Here is a 27,403-nt window from a genome sequence, read left to right on the forward strand (position 1 = left end):
TTTATAAAATTTGATACATTGTAAAAAGAAAAATTAACATATTCAGAATTCAGATTTACATTTTGCATGCATAAAGTAATATTTACTTGAATGTATACTGTTTAGATATTTTGATTAAAAAATGATTGTTAAGCTCTTAATTGTTTATGCTTTTTACTGTTTTAAAATAAAGAATTAAATTGTGATTGATATTGTTTATTAGTTAGGTAAAAATTATAATTTAATTTGTTTCAATGGATATTTGTAGGGTCTTTTGGCTTCTTTCACTTATGTATTTTAAGTCAATAATCCTTGTCAACATATTCCCTCCACATGATCCGTTTCAATATCCACAAACCACAACCAAGCAAATTCTTTAGCTTTCTCACACCATCCATATTCACTATCACTTGTATGCATAGATATGCATATAGATGTACATAGATATCTTACTTCCTAGTTCTAATTTGAGTTACAAAAATGTTGAAATTTCCACTTTGTTGCAGTGAGTTATCTTTAGAACCGAAGATTCTAGCTTTTGAAAGTCAGCTTGTTTCGGGGCGACGCGATACAATCAAAGTTTCTGCGGGAAAAATCGGAAATTTCTCTCTTGGTTCGGTAAGATTTCACTATACATCCATATACAATATGATATGTTATCATCGTCAATGAAGAGTTTTGTTAATTCTTCAAAAGGTTTATATAAACAGATATTCAAAAGTTGTGAGACTTGTGGAGCCAAAGGAGCAATTGAATGTCCCGGTTGCAAGGTACTAATTTGATTTTCATTACTAGATACTATGTAATAAACTAATACCTTTAGTGTATGATCAATCTTTTCCAGACCATACCTATTCATTTTACTCTTTCTTACTCTATATTTATGCATATACTAGACAAAATTCTCTTGTTGTCTACAGGGAACAGGTAAAAATAAGAAGAACGGAAATATGTTTGAGAGGTGGAAGTAAGTAATAACTAACAATGTCACATGGTTCTCAAATATCAATCTAAAAATTTACAGTTCAATGAGTACTTAAGGAGAGTTAATTTGGGATTTTGAATATGTGCAGATGTTTTGATTGTCAAGGATTTGGTATGAAGAGTTGTCCTAAATGTGGCAAGGGAGGCTTGACGCCTGAACAGAGAGGGGAACGATAGACTTATACTATTTGTTTTTCCTACATAAGTTAATTTTGTGATACAAACATGTCTCTATTCCTATAACATTTCAGTCGTATAATTTGCATGTAAAAATAAAAATCATTAATAAATTATATTTTCGCTAGAATATTACAAAGCGTTTAGAAATGAGAAAGTGATATTAACAAAGTAAAAAAAAAAATGATATATTGTTAAGAACACATAAAATAGTCACACTTTCTGCTTACAAAACGGAAATGTAACTTTTAGTTGGCTTTTAACACGAAATATTAAGTTTTAGTTGCGCTTCGGACGTTATGTTTTTTTGAATCGTGTTTTCGCCATGTTCTTTTGTGCATAGGGAACCTTCGATTCCAATTCCATATCGATCAGTGTACCTCCGAAGAACCTTTCTTTGAACGTCGTAGTTCATGTTAGCCAATAGTCAGGAAGACTCAGAAGGTAGAAGTGTTGTACAACAATGTTTGGCATTTGGCGTAGCGTGATGAAATTAGAAGCTTGTTTGCGGTTAGCCATGTTGGGCTTTGCAAGTAATGGCCCATGACCAATACAATGCTATGAACAAAAGGCCCATCCGCTCATGACTCTTCTTATGTTTCTTTCTTAATTAAGCATAGATTACTAGCTTATGACAAAACATTGAAGATTGAACAGTAGTTAAATTACGTTGAATAGTAGTTAGATTGTACGGGGTTTTCTATATAAGAAAAAATGTTTACGATTGAGAAAGAAAAACAGAACTATAATAAACTTATGAAATTAAGCTTTAGATAGAATTACATCACTGTTGTAAAATTCAACTCCTCTTTAAATATTGAAAAGAATTCTGATAACTTCTGCAAAAGTGCAAAGGACTAAAATACGTATGGGGCGTGTGAGACAAAAACATTTAACATTTATACGATTCTATGCGACTAATTTATCTAATCGCCTGTTATAGCGACGTTATTCCAATTTCCAAGAAAAATCATCCCAATGTTGATTGATACCATTTAAGTACCTTACAAGTTACTAGTAAATTCATTTTAAAAATGTATTCTTTAATTGGACCGTCGTTACAATGTGAAATCCGAAAATAAAATATAAAAAAAAACTTAAGAGACACAACAGTAGAAGAAGGACCAAGTACACATGCCCAAACCCAATAATTCAGTTATCCAACTAATCTAAATAATATTCATGTTTTTATAATTGAAGAGACAAAGGAGAGAGGAATGTGATAAAATCATAAGAAAGGACACGTGGAGGTACGTGAAGGAAGTAGCGTGTGGAGAGAGTGATTGGAGAAGAGAGAGATGAAAAAAGACAGCTACCTACTCATCTTCCCAATCTATCTACCTACTTTCTCCCAGATCTACTTTTTTTTTGTTCTTTTTAACATTTTCCCAAAATTAGGTTTAAGTACTTTTTTTTGTTAATAATGCAGTAAACAATTGTTTAATTCAATAATGCAAAAAAAATTGGTTTAATTTTCCGCTAAACAAATTTATTGATATTAAAACGAGTTTACAAAATCGTTACAGAAACTAAGAAGTAAATTTGATGATGTTAAAAACACTTTATTCACTAACTGATTAGTGATTACTTAAACCGTTATTTAGTTATTTTCTCTTTTATAATCGATCTTTTTATACGAAAGTTACGCGTGACTATATTTTTTTATATGCAATAAGAATGGTTAAAAACAGTACATGTTGCAATGAATTGTGGAATTTGTAAAATGATTATGATATTTTTTTTGAGCAGATGAGATGATTCTAAAGAGCCAAAAAGTCAATAACCAAAACCGTACGATCTACATCTCAGAAAACAAAAAACAAAAAAAGTTAGGAAACTCCACCCACGTTCCTCCTGTGAGTGTACTACAATCAAATTTGTGTTTTCTGGTTGGTGTTACAATATTCTTTAGGCACAAAAAAACGAACACATCATTTCATTTGTTAGATACATTTTTATTTTTAACTTTGGTATTAAAATAATGTTAGGTAGTTATTATAAATAACATTCAAAACGAAAACACCATCCTACAGGAACTCTCTTCCTTGCAAAAAAAATAAAACACTATTTCCTCCAAATACACGTAGAGAGATACATATATACATATAGAGATCAACAAAGATGGGAAGATCACCATGCTGCGAGAAAGCTCACATGAACAAAGGAGCTTGGACTAAAGAAGAAGATCAGCTTCTTGTTGATTACATCCGTAAACACGGTGAAGGTTGCTGGCGATCTCTCCCTCGCGCCGCTGGTACTTATTCATACATCCTCTGTTTCTTTATATTTACAGAGAGGTAAAGATTTGATTTTTGATTGAACTTTGTGCAGGATTACAAAGATGTGGTAAGAGTTGTAGATTGAGATGGATGAATTATCTAAGACCAGATCTCAAAAGAGGCAATTTTACTGAAGAAGAAGATGAACTCATCATCAAGCTCCATAGCTTGCTCGGTAACAAGTTAGTCTCTTTCTCTCACACTTTTTTAAGAATATGATTATATTTGTGAAAGATTCTGAAACTTTGTGTTGTTGTTATAGATGGTCTTTAATAGCTGGGAGATTACCAGGAAGAACAGATAACGAGATCAAGAACTATTGGAACACTCATATCAAGAGGAAGCTTCTCAGCCGTGGGATTGATCCAAACTCTCACCGTCTGATCAACGAATCCGTCGTGTCTCCGTCGTCTCTTCAAAACGATGTCGTTGAGACTATACATCTTGATTTCTCTGGACCGGTTAAACCGGAACCGGTGCGTGAAGAGATTGGTATGGTTAATAATTGTGAGAGTAGTGGAACGACGTCGGAGAAGGATTATGGGAACGAGGAAGATTGGGTGTTGAATTTGGAACTCTCTGTTGGACCGAGTTATCGGTACGAGTCGACTCGGAAAGTGAGTGTTGTTGACTCGGCTGAGTCGACTCGACGGTGGGGTTCCGAGTTGTTTGGAGCTCATGAGAGTGATGCGGTGTGTTTGTGTTGTCGGATTGGGTTGTTTCGTAATGAGTCGTGTCGGAATTGTCGGGTTTCTGATGTTAGAACTCATTAGAGAGTCAATCGAGAATTCTTTAGGAATCTTTTTATATATTTAGATCGTCAATTGTGTTTTTTTTTTGTTCACATTTGTTATGTAACATCAAGTAAGAAACTAGCATAATTATTTGATGGCAAAGCCAAAAGATTGTGCTCAAAGAAATTTATAAAAACAACAATTAGGGCATGTTGTACTTGCAGATGCTAAAAAACGGTAATTTTTATAAATGTTATAATTTCATAATCTAGCAAACTAATTAATTTAATACTACATTTTATTTGTGATTAATCTTGTTATATGATATACGTCATATGTTTTAAGAGTTTTTTTTGGTTTCAAATTTCTATGTAGAATTAATGTTTTCATTTTTTAATTTACGTATGTCAATTAAATTCAGTGAAATGTAAATTTTAATGAAATTACCAAATTCAAGCGATGAAATCATGAAATCACATTTTTTTGCGTCACAAATAGTTTCTGAAAATATGTAATAATTCCAAGCCATGTAACTTAAAAATGTGGAGACAATATATAATTCGATGTCAAATTTCACCTATTTGAAGTGTTCCTATTAATTAGATTATACTATTGAATGAGTCATTTCAAGCAGATAATACGCAGAGCAACTTTGATGCAGACGTTAAAACCATACCTAAATGATGTTTGGTTTGGTGTCGTCACTTTTTGTATGTGCTTTTTAGTTCTTGCCTATTTTTTTGGCTATTCGCATGTCTTCTCTTCATTTTTTTTTGATTTTAACATACTAATCCACTTACATTTTGAATTTCAAATAACCTAACCTACAACCTTTACAAGTATTTTAGGAATTCAAAGAAAAATTTGAAAATGACATAACATAACTTTTTGTTTTGGTGAAACAGCTATTTAATTGATCACTTTGGTTCCATACAACTACTTCATTGATCACTTCAGTGGCATAGAAGATATCAACTGACAAGTAATGCCAATGAAGATATTAAATTTTGACCAGTTAAGTTGTTTAGGGAGACATGTATAAGAGAAATCTAATTTAGGTTCATTTTCATTCACCAACTTTCCGGGGGGAAATAGTTTAGTGAGTCTATATATACGATTTTCATCAATACCATTATACATGTGATTTTGTGTTTTTACATACTATTGGTTGTTTCAGTATATGCAAAACTTGTGATTTTGGAGGAACTCAAAACATTAAATCTCTATGAAGACTGACACATGTATGTCTATAATTGATTGATCGCTATCATTACCTATCAATTAAGTTGTAAGCAAGCGTTGTAATTAGAAGTTAAATCCCTTTAATTTACTTTTGTTTGTCTCATTCAAAAACAAAGAAAGTTTAAAGTCAACGTGGTTAACCTTTCATCGAGGAATGACGAGTGTAAACATAATGACAAATATGCAATAGATAACTAGAGATTGACAAAATAACTTTCTTTAGGGTCTTTCTTTAAAAATTAACTAAGATCTTCGTTTACGTAATGGATACCAACACATTAATGGATCCTTGGTCAGCAATAAAAATTCGAATTTTATACATTAAGCTTTTAGAAGAAGCACGTTATCGATTTTTTTATTTTTTAAAAGTTGAGTTGTTGTTATGATTATAACTAATACTAACAAATAATCGTCACCATTATCTTAAGCTTTTAGAGTGGACTGCGGACATCAGGTAACGTGCCAGGTCCAATCTTGTTCCAGCATGTGGTTTCCTTAAAAGTTGTTTTAATTAAAAGAAAATGATATATAATGAAATCGACGTTTAGGTTCTTTTAGGTAGAATCTCACCTAAAAGCTGGTTTAATAACAATATGTCAGTGCGGTTTCGTTTTACAGATATCAAATACCGAATTATCATGTGCATCTAGAGACAAAATCTTATTCCATTTAATCCTTTTTAGTTAATACATTGTAAAGCCCTTTTTATTAGTGAATTGGTGGGATCAAACTCTTTTTTTTTTTTTTTGTTATACACTATTATATGACAAAATAGCATTTTTGAAAGACAAAAGTCATAACTGAATAATCACAATTATATATGTAAGAATTTTGCTATAAAAATATGTATGATACATTTCATTTTCAATATCTCATTTCCATAATTCTCTTATAAGAAAAGACGCATATATATTAAAAATTTTGTACAACAAGGTGTACGTTGCTACTAGTAAATAGTTATTCTCGGATTCACAATTCAATAACTTAGACGAAAGAATTATTTCTATTTTTTTTAGCTTTTCTAAGAAAATATATTATTCCAAAGGAGGCCAAATTCTAGAATATAAGCAGGTGAGATGGGGTAGAAGATAGATAAAAACAACATGTGAGATGTTGGGTGGTAGGTAACCGAATCTATGATCAATGAATAATGGAAAAGGAGATAATACTGATAAATTGTTTTATATAACGAGAAACTTAAATAAAAATGAGTGGAATATTAATGATAGTACGTGTTAATAGGAGAAAAGTGATGATGTTGCACATGTAGTTAGCTAGATTGAATCGCATGTTCTTTTAGCCAGCCATGCACTAGTGTTTCCTTATTTGTTTTTTTATCAATCTAGCTATACGTAAACTTTTTTTTGGTATCAAAATCAATACGTAAACTTCTTACATTTATGCGTCTAGTGTAAAAAACGTCATCTTATTTAATATTTCTTTTGGTTAAAAAAATTGTCATTTTATCGAATATTTTGAAGGTTCCGGTTAAAGCAACAAAACAAACTTGTCAATTTTTAAAAAAATGTTAAGCTAATAGTAAATTTATTATGATCATGGAATTATGGAAATACTGGTATAAATTTGTGATGTATTGGTTTCATGGGTAAATGTCAAGCAAAATAGAAATATATCAAGAAAATAGTTTAAGCGTTGACTAAGAAAACTTAAAGAGAAGGACATTGTTGAAACCGTGAATGAATCCGTGATAGATATAGTTCATCTCTTTTAAATTTTAATGAATCCGTGATAGATATAGTTCATCTCTTTTTTCTTTTTTTTTGCTGTGTTTGTTTTTGTTAAGAACGATAATTCATCACTCTACATAACTCAAAGTTTTATAAATACAAAAAGAATCGATTGGTATGTGTCATAGGCTCATAGTAGTAACTATTCTAACATGAATCTTTCTGTAATGTCTCGAAGGAAACTTACGTAGTTACGTAAGACACAAACTCTGACAAACTTTATATATATATATAGGTTTATTGAATATTTGTAAACCTACCAAACTAATGGTTTCGTTAAACAGAGTTGATGATGAACAAAATTTCCGTTGTTGTCGACCATTTTGTGATATTTTGTTTATGGTTGAATTTGACTCAACAAACACTAATTAAGGGTTATTTAAAAGCTTCCCGTTAAATTCTTCATTGTTTTAAAATTTTGACGTTGAATTGGACAATTAGATCCAAAGCTTATCAACTAACACTAATAGTGTTTTGTTTACTGCAACCCTTTGATTTGTTTTGTTAAATAGTGATTTTGTGAAGCAACTTGTTCATTTGGATATGAAAGATATCGGATATATGTTTGGTATTTGGATAAGTTGGGTCACGAGACTCAAGACTCGCGAGTCAGGAAACGAAACGCAAACCCAAAATTAAATAAGGCTGGGGCCATCACCTGACAAAACTAACCGATTTCATTGCATTTGCATGGCTGAGAATCTCTCTTCTTCTTCGTTCATATCCTAAATGGTCCCATTCCTCCATGGTATTTTCAATTATTACATCCTTTTGAGTATTTTATTCATTTATTTGTCTGCCCCTCACATAACATATTCTATATTACAGATAATTCAGATATTTATTTAGTATATTAAAAAATCTTCTTCATCTCAAGAAAAAATTTATACTCTATCCATTTTCGTTTACTATGTTTAGAAAGTTTATCTATGCATGGAGATTAAAAATTTATACGATTTCTATTTCTAACTCTTAGTTTTGACCAATACTCATTGAATATGTTTAAGATAATTAGGTTTAAAAAGTTATATATATTTTATTTATTTATCAAAATGTAAATGTCATTTAGAATGCAAATCCTAAAAATATGGTGGCATGTCACATAAAAAAATATGAAAGCATAAACCATTGAAGATTCATCCCATCAATTAAACCTTAAGTAAAAAACTTTGATCTAAAGACTCTCAAGGCGAATCCATGACAAAAAAAACTTTAAATGTTGTATAGAAAACTAAAACGGCCAATAATATAATGACAAAAAATATTTTATACAACCAAACCGAGAATTTTATTTACTCTCTACATATATATATATATATTTTTTAACTTCTTTTGTATGAAAAAGGTATTAGTCTTACGGTCTAATTTGACTTAATTTCTAAATTTTTCACTATAGTTGGGTTTAAGTTAGTTTAGTCATCGAAAACTAAAGAAAAAATAATTTAAGATCGTACATAAAAAAAAAAATCTATTGGACTGGTAATTAAATTTAGCTAGGTCCAAAGTTTACAAAGTCCCCAAAACTATAGACGATAATAGCAAATTCACTAAAGACGATAATGAAAAATTCTTTATCATATATATTTTTGTTTTTATCAATTATTTTAAAATATTTTTGAGCTTAGTATTCATTTATATATATATATATAATAGTGTAGAAAAACTATAATGGTTTTTGAGAAATATCATAGACAACCACCACTACACGTACAGATTTGGATCATCAAACAATGCAAAAAAATAGAATTTCGTTTGGATAGGTAAGAACAAGTTTGTCTCTCGAGCCAAATGAGATGGATAAACTTCTAGGCTTCCCAAAAATTCATACTCGAGGAGATATGAACATATTTGATCGCTATAACTCTCTATGTAACTCATTTTAAGTATGTATTTATATAACTTATATTTAGCTGCTAAAAAGAAAGAGAAAGTGAGTACTGTACGTCATGACCAATGACAAGCTCATGTATCTACCAAAATAGATGATTGGGTTTGATGTACTTAAAAACCTATAGTACAACTATTAACAAATAGACCCTAGATTGTATTGGAGATGAAAACAGATAAGAGTGAAAGTTATCAATCTCCAAATCATCATCGGTATTCCAACCAAATCATCACCAGCAGATCCTTGTACCTATATAATGTACAAATAAAAACAGTAAAGAGTCCATCAAATAGTGTGGTTTAAATAGTTAGTTGTGATGTACTATTGTTGTAGTAATCTAATGAGATCAATATACGTGCTTGAGCCTAAAGAAATTACCACTAGTGTAGTAAACTTGCCAAAGTTCATCAAAAGTATCAAATTTTGATCAGTTATGTGACAATCTAAATAAAAAAATATCTGATTTTTGGAAATCTGTGAGTAAATAAAATAAAACCTAAGAAAAATTATTACTCTAAATTAGTGACATTGTAACGATGACCTAGATTTTATAATTAAATAAATTTTTTATTAAATAATAAATTTTGATTGTTTTGAATAAAGAGTGAAATACTTGGGTTCACCCTTTCATATATCATATGGACACTAATTACATAACCAAATTTAAATTAATAGTAGCTAACAAAAAAGTTTAATTTAATCATCTTTTAAAAGTTTAATATAATAGCCTACGTGGTGGAAAGAAAAATCATTATTATTCTCACTTCCTTTAACTTTTACCAATCACAATGAAAAATTGAAAAAATACACTATCAGCTCATTTACTCCCAAACTAATGATAGTCTTTTGTCTTATCTTGTTTTGAGGTAATATTTTTCATCCTCTTTTGTGGAAGAATTTAGAGTAACACAAATAACTTAATATAATTTTTTTTTACTCTTTTTTATTTTCTTCTCTCTTCCGCTCATTAATCTTTATTTTTTACTCTCATCTACTTGCCTCACTCAGAAGTCACAAAATATTTAGATTTTAGCTTTTATCCATTTCTCTTTGCTTCCGAGTTTGAGGAAAACAAAGGTGTAATGCTCCAATATGGATTGAAGAAGATTCTATGCCGGAAGCACCAACTCTTGCAAAAACTTAGGATTTACTTTTTAGATTCAAAAAATACAAAAAGAAAATTATTCTGCAAATAAGTATGTATTTAGTAATATATTTTATTTTGCAACTTTTTAATCTAAAATTATTTTACCATGCAGCTTATTTTTATTTCATGGTATTATGCGGTTATTGATTGCTGCTAATCGAAGCTAAAATATATGGTAGAAAAAATCGTCTACAAAGAGGTTATCAATAATCCCACTACTCCACACTAAGGGAAACAATAATAATACAAAATGCATTGACTTGTGTAACAAAATTTAGATCAAATTTTAGCCTGCTCTTCTCAAAAGAATTGACAACAAATTATCAAGTCCAAGAATAAGATCTCTTAATGACAGGTTTAGTCTGTTTGTCTTCTTCCAATGAGATCATTCCAAGATGAGAAGGATCTTCCAACAACATCTTGGCGACCAAGTAACCGGCGATAGACCATGTCTGAAACTTCCTCGCCTGTTTTCCGATGAACCTTCCTGATTTCCCGTCGTAGTACTCCGGCCAACCATCCTTCAACAGCCGTGCTTCCGCCAGGTCTATGGCCCGTCTTGCTATTTGTGGCCGTCCCGTCTTTATGCATGCAGCTGTTAATAGCCACAACAATACTGCTTTTTTCCAAACAAAGGTGAAATGCTCCATATGATTAGCCGTGCATAAGTAAAGAGTATTTTGACTAACAAAAACACTTTCCGTAAAGAGGATTTTTTTCTTAATGATTTTGTTTCCAACTTTATAAAGCCTAAAAGTAATTTAGATAGCTAATACATTTCTTTTTAACGATAAATTCACGCCTTTAGATCCCAAAAGGTTATTTAAAAAGATATAAAATACTTATTTTGTCACTATCAAAAAATTGGTTTTGTTCAAAATATAGTTTCAAGAAAGTATAGAACAGAAATTCACCTGGCCAAGAACCACCGTTATGGTAACTCCAACGAGTATTCTTAGGGTCGCAACCGGTAACAATCCTCCACTCATGGCTCTCGATTGCCGGATGACAAATTTTAACCGGCATCTCTCCGACCAACTCCTCCCACCGTTCCTCTATCAAGTCCATGATTGAAGCCGACTGCTCAGGCGTGGCTAAAGAAGCAAGGATCGCTACGCAGTTGCCTAGAGCGAACCACCTAAAATCCATACGAGCTGGACTAACGTTTCCTATAAAGTAACCGCCACGTAGAGGCATGAAATCGAAGACCCACTCAGGGATCGAGTCAGGGATAACGTTGAACTTGTTAACCGCTGTGTGCGAGTACTCTTCTGTTTTGTAACGGTAAATGTCGTTGAGCTGCTGAAAATCGAGCCAGAAATAACTTCTCATGTGGAAGCTAAGCGCGTGTAGCCGCTTCACTATCCTCTCCATGAACTCTTTACCTTCCGCGTCGTGCTTTAGCATCGACATTGCTGATCTAAGAGCCATGAAGAAGAGAGCTTGGATCTCTATCGGATACCCGTAAACCCCCTACACAAGTATCAGTTCGTTAAACACTAATTCTGTAACCAAACCTAAGTTTGTCTAGAGACCTATCTACTAGATTCCTAATGATTTATAAAGAGAAGAAATAGAGGGATTATTTATTACCATTCTTCGATCGATCATGGAGCAGCCATCAGCACAAAGTAAGGTAGGGAAAGTATCGAAACCTTCGGAGAGACAAAGAGAGAGAATGAGTCTCATTCCCTTTTGACATTCAGATGTTTCAGCTAGAGAAGTGTCTCCGGTGGATTTTGTGTAGGCTCTAAGGAGAATGATCCACCAGAAACCTGAGTCCACCGGAGCCACTCTTCCAATCGCGCTCTCGCCAAAGTCAGCATTGATAGAGTCGGTTTCCTTGATCGGGTCGTGAATGACCTTGAAACTAGCCGGCATTGCGCCTTCACCGAGCTTGAATCGGTCTATTCTTTTCTCCCTTCCTTGGATTTGAATTGTCTTGAGGAGAAAGTTTTTAACTATGTCTGGTTCTCCGTTCATGAGAAAAGCTAGTGCACTTGGAACAAAGTCTCTTACGAAAACCTAACCAACATTTTGAACAAAATTGTAATAACAGAGTCATTACAAAACAGAACAAGGTTTAATTATGAAACACAAAAACAATCCAAATAACCAAACCTGATCATAATTCAAGACTTCCTCAGTAGCATGGTCATAAGCAGCGATAGTACCAACCGGTTGGCCACGAAAGTAAACCAATGATCGTCTCAAAGCATCCCAAGCCTCTGCAACCATAGGATGTGGCTCAAACGAGTTTCTAGCCGAAGACACCGGAGTTTCCCATCCTCCGGGAGAATTAACGTTGTCGAAGATTCCCATTTCGCTGAAGGACCTCTCGTCAAACGATCTTTTCCGTTCAATATTTACCCTCGGCCGGTCAAGTAACCGAGCCAATTCGTCTAGGTCGGATATAGAGCTTGAAGAGTTTACTCCTTCCATGAGGATTCTTTAACTTTGTGTTTCTGTGTGTATAGATCTGGAACAATGGATAATTATAAATGAATTAAAACGTATTTGTTTGGACATGATGATTAAGGAACATTAACGTAAAAAATGTAACGGAAATATTAAGATTGGACTTATCTAGATTAAAGTAATTAACATTAGTTATCGTCATAACTACTGTTCTTATGGATGTAACAAGAAATCGTTACAACAAAATGTCGAAGCTCATCTAAGAAGGTAAGGATAAACATAACGGACCTTAATTACGACGGAGAGATAATCTCCGGGCAAACAAATCAGCCGGTGAAGAAAAATGTGATAAATATAGAAAGAAGGAAAAAAAAAAGAGAGAGAAAGGAAGATGTTAGATATAATATAGAGGGGAGATTAGAGACGACTACGAACGTGGAAAGTCTCTCATTTTTCTTCTCTCATTGACTGTGGTAATGGTGGAGAAGAGAGAGATGAAGGCATGAAGGGTCGTAGAGAGCAGGTGATTGGAGCGTGGCGTTCACGCGAAGAAAACGACATCGTTTTTGAGTCTGACATGTTAATTTGGCTTAATCTCTGTCGATTGGGTCATTGGACTTTTCGCCGGTTCGATCAGCTTTTTCTCGAGTTTTGTTTCGTTTAGACGACTATTATGTTTTTGTCTTCACTTTTAAATTTGACTTTGTATAATGTGATAGGTTGAAATTGACCAATTGGCGTAACTTGGTGGTGAAATCAAATGATTTGTTTCTGGAGTACTATATGTTTCCTTTTTGGTTTATACAAATATGGTAACCAAAACCGCATCCAAAACCGCACCGCAACAGTGCTGTAATAGTATCAAAATCTTTACATATACATATGTATCTATGTATTTTCGTTACTATTTAAACCGCACCGTACTTTTTCCGTACCGCAAAACGCAGTCACCATTCGGAGCCTAAGTTTTTTATCAAAAAAAAAATGTAAAAGAAAGTGGTTTTAGCTATCTTGAAAATCAATCATAATTAGTAGTTGATCATTGCATAATTGAAATATTCGAGGATTAGAAAATACGTTTTCATGGCAAGTTGATGTGTACATTACCGTCAAATCAAATATAACGTGGATTTAGAAAATAAATAGAAACCATTGTCAGTGCATGCGGTTCACGTGGACGATGTTAAATCCAGGATTGTGTTTTTGCTTTCAAGTCAGGTCTTATAGTTGATGGGAACTGAACTTAGCTAGCTGTAAATTGACTTTTTGCATTTATGTACAATGCCTTTACCTGTTTTTTTGTTTTTTTGGACAACCATGAAGTTCGGAGCCGGTACTCGTATCTCCATGAGTCGGGATGTGTTTTAATTTGTGCTAATACAAATTTGTGTTGTAGTCTCTCTTTGTACGTACGGGTGATCGCTACTTTTGTTGGTATACATGATCTAACGCATGCGTGTAAATCTATTTAAAGACCTATACATAGTTTCGTAGGTTTCACGTAAAGTCTTCAATGGTTGAACTAAATAGTGTTACTCATAATCACCTATCCATTTGCACCAGATGAAAGAGACGTATTCATTTTCTTTTCCCGCTTAAAATTATATATTGAATTGATCTAAATAACCGATTCACCAATTGTATATCTTAGTAAAGGAAATTGGGCCACTATTGGGCCTAATAACCATTCTAACTTTTACGGATCCGACTTAGCCCAAACACATCGCCGGTTCAGAACGCTGCCGTAAATCGCTGCATCGGAAAAAGCACGATGATACTAAAAACCATGAGACTGTCTTCTCTTCCGATCAACACTCTCATAAATCTCCCAAAATCTCTCTTTCTAATTTCTCCTTTTCGCTTCCGTAACCTTAATCGTTCCCTTACCGTCGCGTCTCGCATTTCATCAACGCTTCTTCGCGTTTCCGGTGTCTCGTCTCGTCCGTGTGGTTACTGGTTCTCGACGAACGCGGCGATGACGAATGTTGGAGAGGAAGATAAGCAATCGATTCCTTCAATCGAATTGAAGGAGAATATTGAGCTCACTGACAAAGAACGGAAAATTTTCGATCGGCTTCTTAGTACTCTCCGTTACTGTAACCTTGACACACAGCTTCGTGTCGCCGGTGGTTGGGTCCGTGATAAGGTACACGCAGCTTTGTACCGTTTTCAGATTCTATGATTAAGGTTGATATAGTTAAGAGTCTTTGAGAGTTGATGTTTTTGCTTTTATCTTTGTTTTCAGCTGCTAGGGAAAGAGAGTGATGATATTGATATAGCTATTGATAATATGTCTGGAAGTGAATTTCTTGATAAGTTTAAGGAATATTTATCTTCGAGAGATGAAGAAGTACAAGGCGACACTGTTATTGAAAGGTTCTGAACTCTTCTATGCTTTGTAACTTACAGATACGCTATAGTTCTTTGATGTTAACTGGTTTTATTGTGTTGGTGTTTTCAGGAACCCTGACCAATCTAAACACTTGGAGACAGCAAAGTTGCGGATTTATGACCAGTGGATAGATTTTGTTAACTTGAGAAGTGAAGAATACACAGAGAATAGTCGTATTCCTACAATGGTACTGCTTCTTATTCATTTTCCTATGTGGTTTGAATGTATTTATCTGCTGTGAATGGATGACACAACCTGTCCTGAAATCGAAACTATATTAGTAAGGGCCTAAGTGCTTGTGCTGCTTATCTTTAAGTGTTTGTTTCTCTGCTTTTTTTTCAGAAATTTGGCACCGCAAAAGATGATGCTTTTCGTAGAGATTTAACCATAAATAGGTACATACACTCATTTTCTTCCCTTTGAACCAGAAGTAGCATATTTGTGATCTCCGTATCTCTGAATGCAAATTGGGACACAATTATGATTTCTTAAATTTGACAGTTTATTCTACAATATCAACTCTGGCGCAGTAGAAGACCTTACAGAAAGAGGTTAGTATATCCTTTTGTTACCATCATTCATTCCCTGTGACGTTCAAAATAATAGTTTAAAAGGAACTGATATGATTACAGGCATCGATGACCTCAAGTCCGGAAAAATTGTTACACCCTTGCCTGCAAAAGCCACATTTTTGGATGATCCTTTGCGAGTTCTCCGGGCTGTTCGCTTTGGTACGTGTGGTTTATTTTCTTGTTTTTTTTTTCATTATATGTTATTACATTTCCCATCTCAGATCCTCTATTTTGAGCTCTGTGGTTGTCATTTTGTCTGTCCGTCCTAATATACTGCCATAACAGGTGCAAGGTTTGGTTTTACTTTGGATGAAGAACTAAAAGAAGCTGCTTCAAGTGAGGAAGTAAGGGTAGCTCTTGGAGAAAAAATTAGCAGAGAGCGGATTGGGAATGAGGTATACTTCCTGTTTACTCAATATGGCTAGTTTCTCTGGCGACCTCCCTTTTTAGGGTTTATCGTTACACAACTTGATTCTTTGGTGCAGATTGACTTGATGATATCTGGGAATGGACCAGTTTCAGCGGTTACCTATCTTTCTGACCTGAAACTATTTAGTGTTGTCTTTGCCCTTCCCTCTTCAGCTGAGCCTTCACCACCAGAAAATTGTGGCAGGTTTATCTCATTTCTACTCGTCACACTGGCTAACTTTGCAAATCTGGTTCTGTGACATTGCTATTCATAATTTGCAAAACTAACTCACATGTCTTGCTATTTTAGCCTCTCCCAATCCTACTTGGAAGCTATGTGGAGCTTACTTAAAACACCTCGGCCAGGAAAGTTCAGTGTGAGTCATTATTCTGGCGCGTTTGCTTCTTTCTTAACTGCTAAAGATTGCCTTCCCCTATATTTTTATAGTCAATTAGATTTTGATTGGTGTCTTATCATTTTGTTTTAGGGTGAACAAAGACGGCTTGCTCTCTATGCTGCTATGTTTCTCCCTTTTAGGAAAACTGTATACAAGGACACTAAGGGCAAATCGGTACGCACTCCCTTATTTATTTTATCATCTTTTCTTGGGCTAAATAAATCTGAGTTTAGTTGTCTACCCGAATCAACCTTGCGCCCTTTTTCAGATTCCTGTTGTCAACCACATTTTTAAATTCTCCATGAAGAGGAAGACCAGTGACGCTGAAACAGTGAGTTCTGATTATTATGTTCAATATCTTAGGCCTTAATTTAGTAACTATAGGGTGATACTTGTGCTGTTTTCTTTGGCAATAACGGAAAAAAAACAATTAACTGTGTACAATCAGAGCCTTCACCTGTGACATTAGATTATAGGTGTGATCTTGTTTAATAGCAGTGTATCTCGTTTTACCATACCTTTTAAGTTTGCCTGCTATACAACATAACAGTTTCATCACTAACATGATAATGAATTCCATCTTCTCTAGGTTATGAATATACATCAGACCACGGAGAGATTTCGTTCGTTGATTCCTTCCCTTGAAGTGAAGAAAGATGTAGAACTGGACGAGCTAACTTGGGCCGCTGATATTCTTGAGCATTGGAAATCCATCACCCTTAATGATCCAGTGATCCCAGCAACTTCAAAAATAAGAGTACTCACAGGTTCTCTTCTATAGCCTTTGTAGTATTGTATTACTCCCACTTTTAAAACTTGAGCAGATAAAAAAAAAATCACTAGTAAATATTAGTTAGTCAGTGTCATTGGTAATTTCTAGACGACGGAGTATTATAACACTTGTGGTATAATGACCATATTATATCTGACCATATGTATGTAACTAAAATGTTTTGTTTTACAACTATTACAGGGTTTCTACTTAGAGATATTAAAGACTTCTGGCGTGTTTCTCTGTTAACATCTTTGTTATTGTCTGCTACGGTTGACGGTAGCAACGATCATCAAGATATCGGGCAGCTGGACTTCCAACTGGAAAGGATGCGAGAAACTTATCTGACAGTTGAGGCCACCATTCATGAACTGGGTAAGCGTTAGAATGTTTGATAAATGGTAGCATATAAGATAGAAATTGCTAAGAGGAGGTAGAAGAAGTAATGGCTGTGACTAGTTACCAAGGCTCCCCACGTTTTTGTGCTTACCAGACTCACTAGTAGAACTAAGAACATCAAAAGAACATGAGAAGCTGATTTCATAATTCCTGTTTCTGGGCAATCTTTCTGACTTTGAAAAGTGATGCATGAGTAGGGTGGAGAGAAAATCATCTTTAGAAAAGCTCATTTATTCTATCATTAGAACTGCATTATCAATATGCCTGGGGAACCATTCCACATACAGTGTTTCTTTCTTATTCTATCATTAATATTCAGGTCTTGATAAGATCTGGGATGCAAAGCCTCTAGTCAATGGCAGGGAGATAATGCAAATTGCTGAGCTGAAGGGAGGATCCCGGCTCATCCGTGAATGGGTAAGGCTTCCTCTCTTTTCATTGATTCCCTAATCCTCAATCTCTCAGAACTCAGAACTTTTTCTCATCCTAGATCTCTGTCATGGACCCTTAAACAAAAAAAACGGTTTCTCCATATGTTCAATTAAATGTTGGAGTTGTGCTCAGTACAAATTGAACTTGTAGATCTAGTCTCTTGCATGCCTCTGTTTCTGTTTCTTAGGTCACTATATTATCTGAGGCTAGTCTTTAGCTGTGACAAAACGTGCAAATAACCTTTCTGAAACATCTATTATATCCTGCTTTCAAATGTGGCTTTATGAAACTGTTCGTCACTAGGCAAACTCAGCCTTAATGATTTTAACTAAAAACTCGATCCAAAAGCTGTGTTATCAAAGTAATCTCGTACTGTTGAATCATTGATCCTGTCTTGCTTATCTCTTTTACTGAATGCCAATTGCTCTGTTTTGCAGCAACAGAAGCTGCTCACTTGGCAGCTGGCTTACCCCAACGGCACCGCAGAGGAGTGCAAGGAGTGGATGAGAGATATCAAAGCTAAACGACAAAGGATAGAGTGACTTAAGAATCTAGTGGCTAGTTGTGCTGTGTAGTCTTATAAAAATCCACTAACATTGTAGATTAATTTAAACTCAGTTTTGACAAATTTTATCGATTCTAGGCTCATTCCCTGGCAAGTTTCTGATGTAACAAAACAGATTCGAGCAAAAAAATGAAAGAATGAAAACCAACACTAACAGAGGTGTATACAAATCATTGATAGACTGGGATCTGATGGTATATTCCTGACATCAAAAAGCAGAAGAAACCTACATGACTGGACCGCACCTAAGGAGACAGATTCTTCTGCAGTGTTCTGTTGCAAGCTTGGTCTACTAGTCCGGAAGCGAGTGTGCAGAGGCGAAATGAGAGAATGTATTTGCTGTATAATTGGAAAGCAGATGATTTGTTGAACTGAATAATCCAGGCGATGCATTGCTTGGGTATGGCCGGTATGGTGACATGCCCATCGCGTTGAGAGGTGACATGGTCGAATAACCCAGTGAATGGGAAGACTTCATAGAGAGGTGTGATCGCTGTGATGATGACTGTAATGGTGAGGCTTGTCGCCTAAGATTCTCTGAGATACGGCTGCCATTCATTGGCGAAGACCTGACAAATTGATGAATGAAGGACGAGCTCACATGCGCTGGAGAGAAAGAAACTGAGGATCCCAAAGGAGGAGAGTCTATACACACTAGAGATGATGTTGCAATGGAAGAACTGAGAAACGGTGTGCTCTCTGTAGCTAGTGGCTCATCTGCGGTCGTTCTCGCATCCCGTTTACACACTGGACAAAACGTTCTCCATGATATAAGCCACGAGTCTACGCAAGCGACATGAAACTCTGAGAAAACACCAAAAGAATTATAGAATCATAAGTTTGTTGTCAAGCTGAGATAGTTTAAACTATCACAACATACTCAACTGTGACTGCAAGGTAAGACCCTGAGCTTGTCTCCAACAATGTAGTCTTCAAGGCAGATAGCGCAAGAGAAACCTGTAGTGTTGTCTATTTTTGCACAAGTGAATGTAACACTCGGCATTGCTTTCACCGTTCTACGGCACATCCCATTGAATTGAGATGTAGAGTTTCTAATTGTTGAGCAATATCTATAGAAGAAGACACAAGTAACCATAACACAAAAAATAGCCAGCGACAAGATCAATGCTATGGAAGCGTACAATGACCACACCGAGTCCTCTGTATTAGGAGGAACCAACATGACTTCCATTTCCTCCGAACCCGCGTACTTCTTGAGCATTTCTCCGGCTCTCTTCATCACAAAAACCGCTTGAATCTTTATACCGTCCGAGTCTCCCCCCACTAAAAAAAAGTTCCCAAAATCAAGATTTATAGCATCAATTCAAGATTAGAGACTTTGTATAGCATAGACATGGAGAGGCATGAGTTTACTTGCGGATAAGAAGTTGCGGTCCACATTGTCATAGACAATGGCAGCCTTGAAACCGCTTCTCTGCGCGTTTCTGACTTTGTACTCAAAACTGCAGCCTCCTCTTATGATCAACACAAGAGGGGAAGTACCATAAGGGCTCTGCTCCGGTTTATTCCTCAAGTTTCGGCAAGCGTTGAGAGGCTCAGCTACATAAACCACTCCGGTTTCCACCGTAGTCACTGATGGAGCTGAAACATGGAACTTTCATCAGGATCAACAAATTTCAACAAATATAGATTCAAACATATTCCAAATCTCTCTGTTTTCAGAACCTAGCTTTTGTTAGAAGCAAAGTATTACACCTTTGTACCTTTAAAGAAAAATATATATAATCAATGGAAAAAATGACCAAAGAAGTGGTGACAAAGTTATGAAAACGTAACTGCAAGCAAAATCGACAGAGAAACTCACAGAAATCAGCTTCCATGTCGACAAAAGAGCGAGTTATGTTGGAATCAACCAAAATGACTTGGCCTGCGTCTACTACATAAGAAACAATGAAAAGGAGTAATGTTAGGATTAGCAGAACAACAAGATTCATCGTCTAAGGGAGTTATAGGATTGAATCTCTAGGTTGGTTATGATATGTAATCATATATTCTTATGTTTCAATCAATACTCAAAATTTTAGTTGAATCATAAGTTATTCAATGATTTTTAAAGGTAAACTGAAATTTGGCAATAGTCAATAATCAAATTAATGATTTTGGTAAAAAAAATGTTGATTGTAAGAAAACTTTGAAGATTTTTATAGAAAAAATATTTTTTAAAAGACAATTTATAATAAGTATATCTGATCTTGTTGACAACAAATATTAACTACATTTTGATAATTTGAACATTTCTATATATTTTGTGATATTTTATATTATGATAAATCTGTAGATTTGAGAATGATTTAATATATATTAATCAAAGTATCTTCATCTATATCAAAAAACAAACATATAAAGAAAAGACCATAACTATTTTATTTGTCAATAATATCCATTATACGGGATTAAGCATGAAGCATCTAATCAGTTTCAGTCCTCAAAAGAGAATTTCTCTAGTCTTTGTTTTTTTTAGTCCTCAAAAGTGGACTATCGATCAACAGAGTAATAACGAAAAAAACAAAAAACTTACGGACAAAATAAAGAAACAACACGAGTGAACATTTTATACTACTTGCAATACTACGTTAATTTATTAGTCTCCAACTAGTGGCATGCCAAATCCATAAGTTAGGCTTAAGTTATGGTTTGACTATGTGAATCCAGCAATTTTTCTTGGATCTCAAAAGTTGAGCACCATGACCCAACCTCCTTACTAAATAGAGAAGAAGAGTTCTAATTTGGGCTACTTTTGGTGGTCATGACCACCCGTTCTCAAATGAGGAATCCAACGTGTTTCGTAGCCAAAAAAAACGAAAAATATCTACGATCAACAGATGATTAAACTAGACAAAATAAACACTAGTGAACATTTTCATCTACTTGCAATACATAAATTAGTTTCCAACTACTGGTACTAGTGAACATTTTTAAATCATATAACACCAAAGTATTGGGAGAAAACATAGTATACCAAAATGTGTCAATATCCACAAAACTTTCTTGATCATTTTGATGGATTTGTCTTCGAAAGTTCTCAAATCTAAAACTTTCATGATATCAGTTTGCAAACTGTAACGATAACTGATTTAATTTGATGAATAACTTGATTGAAATTTCCACTTTCATGAATATTTATTACTATGGGTCCTCCAAACATAATTTCATGTTAACTGTGTATGAATAATATTCACATGAGGGAATTTGAATGGTGAATATCAATAAATTAGAATCCCATCATTTGTAAACTTTGTCTGTCGTTGGCAATGAAAGTTTCTCATTTATGTACTCCCATCACTTCCATTATTCATTTAAATATCATTTTATACGACCGACTAAATATATAAAAGAATACTAGAAATTCCAGTAGTTAGCTTAGTTAAGAAATAACAATCGAGAAAATATACATTTACATTGTCTTTTAGAGATTAAAACCCCTACTATTCAAGAAAAAAATGATAAAATTCGCTTTTCCTAATTAAAAGAGTAAAATTGAATAATTGACTGGCATGATCGACGAAAAGTCGATTGCTCCTAAATACTATACATGATACATATTGTTTTGATGAAAACATCCAAGTGCTCTATAGTCTATACAAAATTAAATTGATTATGATTTTAACTGAACTGTCTGTGTAGATGATCATATTTCTTCCTTAATGGTCACATATAAAAGTGCATTGACACTCTCACAAAAAACGTATGAGTATTAACCAACTTATCCATTGGAATTGGATCTAACCATGCATTTGCTGTTTTTCACATCATCTCTCGATTTTTTTTCTCACACACACAGATTCTAGAGAATCTAACGCAATAATGCTCCTTTTTATATGCATTAATAATAGAAAAAACATATTTATTTACGTATTGTATAATTAATTATCTTTTATTCAAATCTTATTATATTTAATAAGGATGACGAATGTGATCAATCATCGGCGACGACGACCACGAGTGCTGAGATGAAGATGATCGTAGGAAGCAATGGACTTCGGGAGATAAACAATGGATTCAGAAACTTCACAAGCTCTTCTACAAGAAGAGTAAAGATTCAGTAACCCGATGCTCCTGCTCTTCCTCAAGACCTTCCTTGATTCGCCGCCGGTATGTTCTCCGTCTGTGGTAGCGCCTTTGGAACACTCTACCAACGCCGCCATGAAAGGATCTCTCATGGCCGCAGGGGACGTGTTCTTCTTACATCTGGTGTTAGGGCTATGGTTACTCCAGTGAGGAGGGAGAGGCAAGAGGTTGCTTAATGATTCGTTTTTCCGGTGATACGAGAACTCTTTAGGTTTACCGGGAAGCTTTTCCCATGAAAATGGGATGCCAAGTGGATGGAGAGGAGTTGCCGGAGAGTTGCCGGAGAATAGGAGGGAATTGGAGGAGGAGGAAGAGAGTGATCGCCGGGTTGAAATGTTAACCGTCGAGGAGAATTTGACCGAGTTGGATCGTCTAGTAGGTACAATTCGGGTCCTTGGCGAAGTATCCATTCAAAATAGTGTTTAGTTTTGGACTTGAGAACTTGTTGTCTCTTTGATCTCTTTTATATAAAACTTTGGACGTGTAGGACAAACTTGTCAACATAAGAAACAAAATGGTTGCAACAGAGAGGATGAATTTATAAGTTTTCAACACCGCTTTTCTTATTAGACGGACAACAATCTATAGTGGAGTAAATTTTTATTTTTGGTAAAATGGTTAGTGAATTCAAATATCTAAATTTTGTGACTCACTAACATTAACAAATATGCATAAGACATAAAAAAAAGAAAGAATAATTCTTATGAAACAAGAAAAAAAACCTATACAATCAATCTTTAGGAATTGACGATGTAGAATTGTAGATGATAAATTTTCTCAAATATAGATGGGCCTAATGAAGGGTGCCGCTTATTGGATCTGACCCATTTTGAGGACATTAATATTTTCATTGGTTATAAGCCTTTTAATCAAAATTGTCATTAAATTGATGTCTCCCTCTCGGGTCATTTTCCTTTCTCCCTCACAATTAATGTAGACTTTAGCAATTTGCACGCTGTGCTTTGTCTTTATATTTAGTAACACAAACATTTTGACTTGTCTTGTAGAGTTTTTCTCTTTTATTTTTCTATCCAATATGAAAACTAAAAGTGTTCTCGTATACATATATTAAAATTAAAGAAACCTATGAAAACACCAATACAAATGCGATATTGTTTTCAGTTCGACGTTTCATGTTTGTTAGAAAATTTCTAATGACGTTTGTATAAAATAGACAATTAAACGCCAAACACTACATCTGTGTTTTCGAACAATATTGCGTCTGCGTTTCCTTCATCTATCTCTCTCAGTGTCACAATGTCTGAACTAAGAGACAGCTGTAAACTATCATTAAGACATAAACTACCAAAGTATCAAGCTAATGTAAAAATTACTCTCATTTCCACGTAACAAATTGAGTTAGCTTAAGATATTAGTGAAACTAGGTTTGAATTTTCTTCTTCTTCTTCCATGCATCCTCCGAAAAAAGGGAACCAATCAAAACTGTTTGCATATCAAACTCCAACACTTTACAGCAAATGCAATCTATAATCTGTGATTTATCCAATAAAAACCTGTGATTTATGTTTGGCTCCAGCGATGAAAGTCTATGCATGTGATCTCTATCCAACATGAGTAATTGTTCAGAAAATAAAAAGTAGCTGAAATGTATCTATATAAAGAATCATCCACAAGTACTATTTTCACACACTACTTCAAAATCACTACTCAAGAAATATGAAGAAGATGAATGTGGTGGCTTTTGTTACGCTGATCATCTCTTTTCTTCTGCTTTCTCAGGTAAACTGTTAAAACCATTTTCAAGACTACCTTTTCTCTATTTCAGACAAACCAAAGTAAAACAATGAAAAATCTCTCTGGTCTTTCATAGGTACTTGCAGAGTTGTCATCATCCAGCAACAATGAAACTTCCTCTGTTTCTCAGGTAAGAGTGATACAAAAACATACTAAACAAACTTTCAAGAGAGTAATATATAAGGAAATGTTGGCTTCTTTTTTTTGTTGCTAATCAGACGAATGACGAGAACCAAACTGCGGCGTTTAAGAGAACATACCACCATCGTCCAAGAATCAGTTAGTCTACTCTTTCAACACTCTAATTCCTTTGTTCTAAGTATTTTTTTTGCCCCCCACAACCTTTTTTTTATTAAATGAGCCAATTTTTATAGATTGTGGGCATGCATGCGCAAGGAGATGCAGTAAGACATCGAGGAAGAAAGTTTGTCACAGAGCCTGTGGAAGTTGTTGTGCCAAGTGTCAGTGTGTGCCGCCGGGAACCTCCGGCAACACAGCATCATGTCCTTGCTACGCCAGTATCCGTACACATGGCAATAAACTCAAATGTCCTTAAAAGACTTCTCATTTCTCAACTATAGTCTCATCTTCTGATTATGTTTCTTCTTTTGTTATGTTGCATGTGTGATGTGTGAGCTTATTATTATGTTGATTGTTGACATAATTCAACTATATAATTTGTATCGATTCCGAATAATAAGATGAGTGATTTTATTGGCTATTAAGTTTTTTTTTTTTTTTTTTGGGCACAATGGCTATTAAGTTTTAAACATCTGATTTTATTGGTTACAAAAAACAACAAAGTTTCATTTTCATATTAACACAAAATCTCCATACATATTACCAAACCAAAAAAATACACAAGGGGGAGAGAGACCAACGGTTCTTGGTTCAGAGTTTGCATCTTGTTTGAGCCGTCACCGTTTCTTAGACTTAACAGCCACAACACCTTTATAAAGCTTCACGCGATCCTTCAACGCATCTCGCCGAGGCCGAGCCACCTTATTGTTTGGATCAAACAACAAAACTTCTTCAAACGCATTCAATGCCAAAGGCAACTCCTTCTTCTTCTCATAAGCATCCCCAAGGTTGTTCCAAGCTGTTACATAACCGGGTTGCAGCTTCACCGCCATTTCAAACTGAGCAATTCCTTTGTCAAGTTTATCCTCTCGTACATAACTCACTCCAAGAGCGTTATAGACCTGTCTCAGGAATTGTATATTGCAGTGTCAATTGATTTTTTATTTACTTGGTAACGGTATTAGTGTAAAAGTCTATTACCTGAGCAAGATCTTGATCATCACCGTCCCATTTCTGGATAGCTTGTTGCAAAAACTTGTTGGCTGCAGGATAAAACTTCCTTCTCAACATCACTGCACCAAGCTCAAAGAGCTCTGTTGCACTTGCATCTCCGCTCCTTACTTGCTCCTTCAGGTCATAAAGACAACAATAGAACCATAGCATCCAGATTTGATCAAATTAACAAAAACGTTGAGCAAGCATAGCTACTTAAATAAGTCTAATGTTCATAATATCTACAATTATTATGTGAATAGCATTAAAAGATAAGAGACAGACAATGATACGAGAGACATCAATATTACATCTCTACTCTAGACTCGTTCCATCTCAGTTACTTATCCTACTGTTTTCTACCACAAAGAGCACATTGTCTGGTACCTGCAATTCTTTAGCGGAGAGGTCTAGTTCTCTGCGTACAAGTACTTGACGGATCACATAGAAAGTACCAACTCCAAGCAACCCCAGTAGTAACAGCAAGTAAGAAAGCTGAATACTAAGTTCAAATAACTCTCCAACTTCGTAAATCGGTTCAGGCTTTATGATTTCTGCTGCTGCTGCCAACTGTGGGTGAGCAGAAACCATCAACAAGCTCTGCCCCAGCAGAAAGGTAGATCCTTTGATTGGTAGCTTCTTCAAGGAAGCTTTGTTCAAAGCCGGTAAACCTCTAGCAGAAATTTCTGCAAAGACATAATCTAAAGCTATCAATCTAAACCTCAAGCAGAAACATCTAGATGTATAGTAAAGTATGAAACTTTAAGCAGGGAAGAAGAAGTGAAGTACCATGAAAAGATCGAATGGCCAAAGTCCTTCCATGTATCTGCCTTCATCCACAAGTTCAAAAACAAGGAGGAAGATTAGCAAGTTCATGAACAAAATAAAAGGGTAAATTTTGACTCTGTTCTTGTTCAGATTCCACATAATCTTCTTCTATCGTAAGAACAATTTACGAATCAAAATTCTTGATTGGGGAAAAAACAGAGGAAACCCTAGAGTACAGTGAGATTGTAAACTATGGGTGAAGCGAAAGAGAGGAACTTGGAGTGTTTACCTGAAGAGAAATCTTGCTGGGTGACCCAGAAGAAGGGAGAATCTGAGAATGGTGAAGATAGAGACGGTGAATTGGAGGAGAAGAAGAAGATAGTGTTTGAAGAACCATGTTCGATTCGAACATTAGTGTCACTGACTGAACTTTTTCCCGATTAAATCTAAATCGTTCTGTGAGGAGAGTCTTGTATGTGTGTGTGTGCTCAAGAGATAAAAGAATAAAATCTAGCAGGAAGAAGAAGAAGAAGATAAGGCCCACGTTGCCTCTTCCAATTTCCGGTTTAGTACCTTCCGGTTTAAATCTACATATTATTTCATTTTGGTTTTATCTAATGGATCTTTTTTATTTAATTAGGGAAGATTTATGAATTTTTCAGAATATATATATATAGGAAGAACCTTAACAAATAATTAAGAAACTCTTCCAAACTTCTTTTGATACATGTTATTAGTTATGTTATATACATCTAAAAACTAAAACTTAAAAGAGTGTGCTTTCTGAAAATTTCCCAAAACTTATCATACTTAGGGGAAAAGGCTTGTCATACTTTGACCAATAAGCTTACCAAACATGTACATCAAGTTACTTTCATAATCCGAGTTTATCCATTGGAAACGGGAAAATCAGGTTAAACAAATGTGAAACAACTTGATTAAAGAATTAACTAAAATAGATAAA

At 34.7% G+C, this 27,403-nt stretch overlaps 8 protein-coding genes and 1 long non-coding RNA gene across 20 annotated transcripts; 5 read left to right on the top strand and 4 right to left on the bottom strand.

Moving 5' to 3' along the window:
- The first annotated feature begins 195 nt into the window (after window positions 1-195).
- AT1G22630 (SSUH2-like protein) lies at window positions 196-1,277 on the top strand. Its single transcript, NM_102110.6, has 4 exons — window positions 196-597; window positions 690-749; window positions 900-946; window positions 1,053-1,277. The coding sequence occupies exons 1-4, from the start codon at window positions 460-462 to the stop codon at window positions 1,138-1,140; spliced, it is 333 nt and encodes a 110-aa protein (NP_564175.2). The 5' UTR covers window positions 196-459; the 3' UTR covers window positions 1,141-1,277.
- Window positions 1,278-3,036: 1,759 nt separating this feature from the next.
- Window positions 3,037-4,438, top strand: MYB3 (myb domain protein 3). 3 transcript variants are annotated; one of them, NM_102111.4, is made up of 3 exons: window positions 3,037-3,394; window positions 3,472-3,601; window positions 3,682-4,433. In NM_102111.4, the coding sequence occupies exons 1-3, from the start codon at window positions 3,262-3,264 to the stop codon at window positions 4,190-4,192; spliced, it is 774 nt and encodes a 257-aa protein (NP_564176.2). In that variant the 5' UTR covers window positions 3,037-3,261; the 3' UTR covers window positions 4,193-4,433. The 3 variants fall into 3 exon arrangements, with proteins under 3 accessions (NP_564176.2, NP_001322404.1, NP_001322405.1); NM_001332554.1 differs by having other exon boundaries at window positions 3,472-4,433; NM_001332555.1 differs by lacking the exon at window positions 3,037-3,394 and having other exon boundaries at window positions 3,396-3,601; window positions 3,682-4,438.
- Window positions 4,439-10,325: 5,887 nt separating this feature from the next.
- Window positions 10,326-13,123, bottom strand: A/N-InvD (Plant neutral invertase family protein). Of its 2 annotated transcripts, NM_102112.4 has the most exons (5): window positions 12,885-13,123; window positions 12,300-12,657; window positions 11,772-12,203; window positions 11,093-11,651; window positions 10,326-10,794 (listed from the first exon to the last, which is right to left on the bottom strand). In NM_102112.4, exons 2-5 carry the CDS (start codon window positions 12,618-12,620, stop codon window positions 10,502-10,504), a joined length of 1,605 nt encoding a protein of 534 aa, NP_564177.1. In that variant the 5' UTR covers window positions 12,621-12,657; window positions 12,885-13,123; the 3' UTR covers window positions 10,326-10,501. The 2 variants fall into 2 exon arrangements, with proteins under 2 accessions (NP_564177.1, NP_001320640.1); NM_001332556.1 differs by having other exon boundaries at window positions 10,326-11,651.
- Window positions 13,124-14,253: 1,130 nt separating this feature from the next.
- On the top strand, window positions 14,254-18,903 carry AT1G22660 (Polynucleotide adenylyltransferase family protein). 5 transcript variants are annotated; one of them, NM_001332558.1, is made up of 15 exons: window positions 14,356-14,742; window positions 14,842-14,972; window positions 15,058-15,175; window positions 15,331-15,383; window positions 15,490-15,539; window positions 15,621-15,719; window positions 15,846-15,955; window positions 16,046-16,173; window positions 16,279-16,345; window positions 16,457-16,540; window positions 16,635-16,697; window positions 16,956-17,133; window positions 17,340-17,513; window positions 17,857-17,954; window positions 18,407-18,903. In NM_001332558.1, exons 1-15 carry the CDS (start codon window positions 14,368-14,370, stop codon window positions 18,509-18,511), a joined length of 1,833 nt encoding a protein of 610 aa, NP_001322488.1. In that variant the 5' UTR covers window positions 14,356-14,367; the 3' UTR covers window positions 18,512-18,903. The 5 variants fall into 5 exon arrangements, with proteins under 5 accessions (NP_001322489.1, NP_001322488.1, NP_173680.1 ...); NM_102113.4 differs by having other exon boundaries at window positions 14,370-14,742; window positions 18,407-18,688; NM_202158.1 differs by having other exon boundaries at window positions 14,370-14,742; window positions 18,413-18,566.
- Window positions 18,808-20,489, bottom strand: AT1G22670 (Protease-associated (PA) RING/U-box zinc finger family protein; the record flags this gene model as incomplete). Its single annotated transcript, NM_102114.2, has 4 exons — window positions 18,808-19,338; window positions 19,420-19,818; window positions 19,909-20,136; window positions 20,360-20,489. 4 exons carry the CDS (start codon window positions 20,487-20,489, stop codon window positions 18,827-18,829), a joined length of 1,269 nt encoding a protein of 422 aa, NP_173681.1. The 3' UTR covers window positions 18,808-18,826.
- Window positions 20,490-21,939: 1,450 nt separating this feature from the next.
- On the bottom strand, window positions 21,940-23,329 carry AT1G22680 (uncharacterized protein). Its single transcript, NM_102115.2, has one exon. The coding sequence runs from the start codon at window positions 23,031-23,033 to the stop codon at window positions 22,476-22,478; it is 558 nt and encodes a 185-aa protein (NP_173682.1). The 5' UTR covers window positions 23,034-23,329; the 3' UTR covers window positions 21,940-22,475.
- A 769-nt stretch (window positions 23,330-24,098) lies between these two features.
- AT1G22690 (Gibberellin-regulated family protein) lies at window positions 24,099-25,141 on the top strand. 3 transcript variants are annotated; one of them, NM_001198136.1, is made up of 5 exons: window positions 24,267-24,363; window positions 24,455-24,508; window positions 24,597-24,657; window positions 24,753-25,032; window positions 25,105-25,141. In NM_001198136.1, the coding sequence occupies exons 1-4, from the start codon at window positions 24,301-24,303 to the stop codon at window positions 24,932-24,934; spliced, it is 360 nt and encodes a 119-aa protein (NP_001185065.1). In that variant the 5' UTR covers window positions 24,267-24,300; the 3' UTR covers window positions 24,935-25,032; window positions 25,105-25,141. The 3 variants fall into 3 exon arrangements, with proteins under 3 accessions (NP_173683.1, NP_001185065.1, NP_001185066.1); NM_001198137.1 differs by having other exon boundaries at window positions 24,753-24,988; NM_102116.5 differs by lacking the exon at window positions 25,105-25,141 and having other exon boundaries at window positions 24,099-24,363; window positions 24,753-25,099.
- On the bottom strand, window positions 25,131-27,109 carry AT1G22700 (Tetratricopeptide repeat (TPR)-like superfamily protein). Of its 3 annotated transcripts, none has more exons than NM_102117.5 (5): window positions 26,729-27,109; window positions 26,461-26,497; window positions 26,059-26,357; window positions 25,660-25,806; window positions 25,131-25,580 (listed from the first exon to the last, which is right to left on the bottom strand). In NM_102117.5, the coding sequence occupies exons 1-5, from the start codon at window positions 26,849-26,851 to the stop codon at window positions 25,296-25,298; spliced, it is 891 nt and encodes a 296-aa protein (NP_564178.2). In that variant the 5' UTR covers window positions 26,852-27,109; the 3' UTR covers window positions 25,131-25,295. The 3 variants fall into 3 exon arrangements, with proteins under 3 accessions (NP_564178.2, NP_001077580.1, NP_850950.1); NM_001084111.1 differs by having other exon boundaries at window positions 26,461-26,501; window positions 26,729-26,944; NM_180619.2 differs by having other exon boundaries at window positions 26,059-26,372; window positions 26,729-26,935.
- Window positions 26,480-26,751, top strand: AT1G05763. Its single transcript, NR_138957.1, has one exon. It is a non-coding gene; the product is annotated as an other RNA (long non-coding RNA).
- Window positions 27,110-27,403: the final 294 nt, after the last annotated feature.

The sequence above is a fragment of the Arabidopsis thaliana genome, assembly GCF_000001735.4.
Source record: "Arabidopsis thaliana chromosome 1 sequence".
Classification (NCBI taxonomy): Eukaryota; Viridiplantae; Streptophyta; class Magnoliopsida; order Brassicales; family Brassicaceae; genus Arabidopsis; species Arabidopsis thaliana.

What these genes read in the sequence shown, in the direction of transcription:
- AT1G22630 (NM_102110.6), top strand. Translation starts at nt 460, where the DNA reads ATGTTGAAATTTCCACTTTGTTGCAGTGAGTTATCTTTAGAACCGAAG. An exon ending in GAAATTTCTCTCTTGGTTCG is followed by an intron (nt 598 to 689) that starts GTAAGATTTCAC and finishes TTATATAAACAG; the next exon opens with ATATTCAAAAGTTGTGAGAC. An exon ending in TTGAATGTCCCGGTTGCAAG is followed by an intron (nt 750 to 899) that starts GTACTAATTTGA and finishes TGTTGTCTACAG; the next exon opens with GGAACAGGTAAAAATAAGAA.
- MYB3 (NM_102111.4), top strand. Translation starts at nt 3,262, where the DNA reads ATGGGAAGATCACCATGCTGCGAGAAAGCTCACATGAACAAAGGAGCT. An exon ending in ATCTCTCCCTCGCGCCGCTG is followed by an intron (nt 3,395 to 3,471) that starts GTACTTATTCAT and finishes AACTTTGTGCAG; the next exon opens with GATTACAAAGATGTGGTAAG. An exon ending in CATAGCTTGCTCGGTAACAA is followed by an intron (nt 3,602 to 3,681) that starts GTTAGTCTCTTT and finishes TTGTTGTTATAG; the next exon opens with ATGGTCTTTAATAGCTGGGA.
- A/N-InvD (NM_102112.4), bottom strand. Translation starts at nt 12,620, where the DNA reads ATGGAAGGAGTAAACTCTTCAAGCTCTATATCCGACCTAGACGAATTG. An exon ending in CCATGATCGATCGAAGAATG is followed by an intron (nt 11,652 to 11,771) that starts GTAATAAATAAT and finishes ATACTTGTGTAG; the next exon opens with GGGGTTTACGGGTATCCGAT. An exon ending in TAACGGTGGTTCTTGGCCAG is followed by an intron (nt 10,795 to 11,092) that starts GTGAATTTCTGT and finishes GGAAAAAAGCAG; the next exon opens with TATTGTTGTGGCTATTAACA.
- AT1G22660 (NM_001332558.1), top strand. Translation starts at nt 14,368, where the DNA reads ATGATACTAAAAACCATGAGACTGTCTTCTCTTCCGATCAACACTCTC. An exon ending in TCTCCGGGCTGTTCGCTTTG is followed by an intron (nt 15,720 to 15,845) that starts GTACGTGTGGTT and finishes CTGCCATAACAG; the next exon opens with GTGCAAGGTTTGGTTTTACT. An exon ending in CCCGGCTCATCCGTGAATGG is followed by an intron (nt 17,955 to 18,406) that starts GTAAGGCTTCCT and finishes TCTGTTTTGCAG; the next exon opens with CAACAGAAGCTGCTCACTTG.
- AT1G22680 (NM_102115.2), bottom strand. Translation starts at nt 23,033, where the DNA reads ATGGATACTTCGCCAAGGACCCGAATTGTACCTACTAGACGATCCAAC.
- AT1G22690 (NM_102116.5), top strand. Translation starts at nt 24,301, where the DNA reads ATGAAGAAGATGAATGTGGTGGCTTTTGTTACGCTGATCATCTCTTTT. An exon ending in CTTTTCTTCTGCTTTCTCAG is followed by an intron (nt 24,364 to 24,454) that starts GTAAACTGTTAA and finishes GGTCTTTCATAG; the next exon opens with GTACTTGCAGAGTTGTCATC. An exon ending in CCACCATCGTCCAAGAATCA is followed by an intron (nt 24,658 to 24,752) that starts GTTAGTCTACTC and finishes CAATTTTTATAG; the next exon opens with ATTGTGGGCATGCATGCGCA.
- AT1G22700 (NM_180619.2), bottom strand. Translation starts at nt 26,851, where the DNA reads ATGTTCGAATCGAACATGGTTCTTCAAACACTATCTTCTTCTTCTCCT. An exon ending in TCTCCGCTAAAGAATTGCAG is followed by an intron (nt 25,807 to 26,058) that starts GTACCAGACAAT and finishes TATGACCTGAAG; the next exon opens with GAGCAAGTAAGGAGCGGAGA. An exon ending in ATGATCAAGATCTTGCTCAG is followed by an intron (nt 25,581 to 25,659) that starts GTAATAGACTTT and finishes TTCCTGAGACAG; the next exon opens with GTCTATAACGCTCTTGGAGT.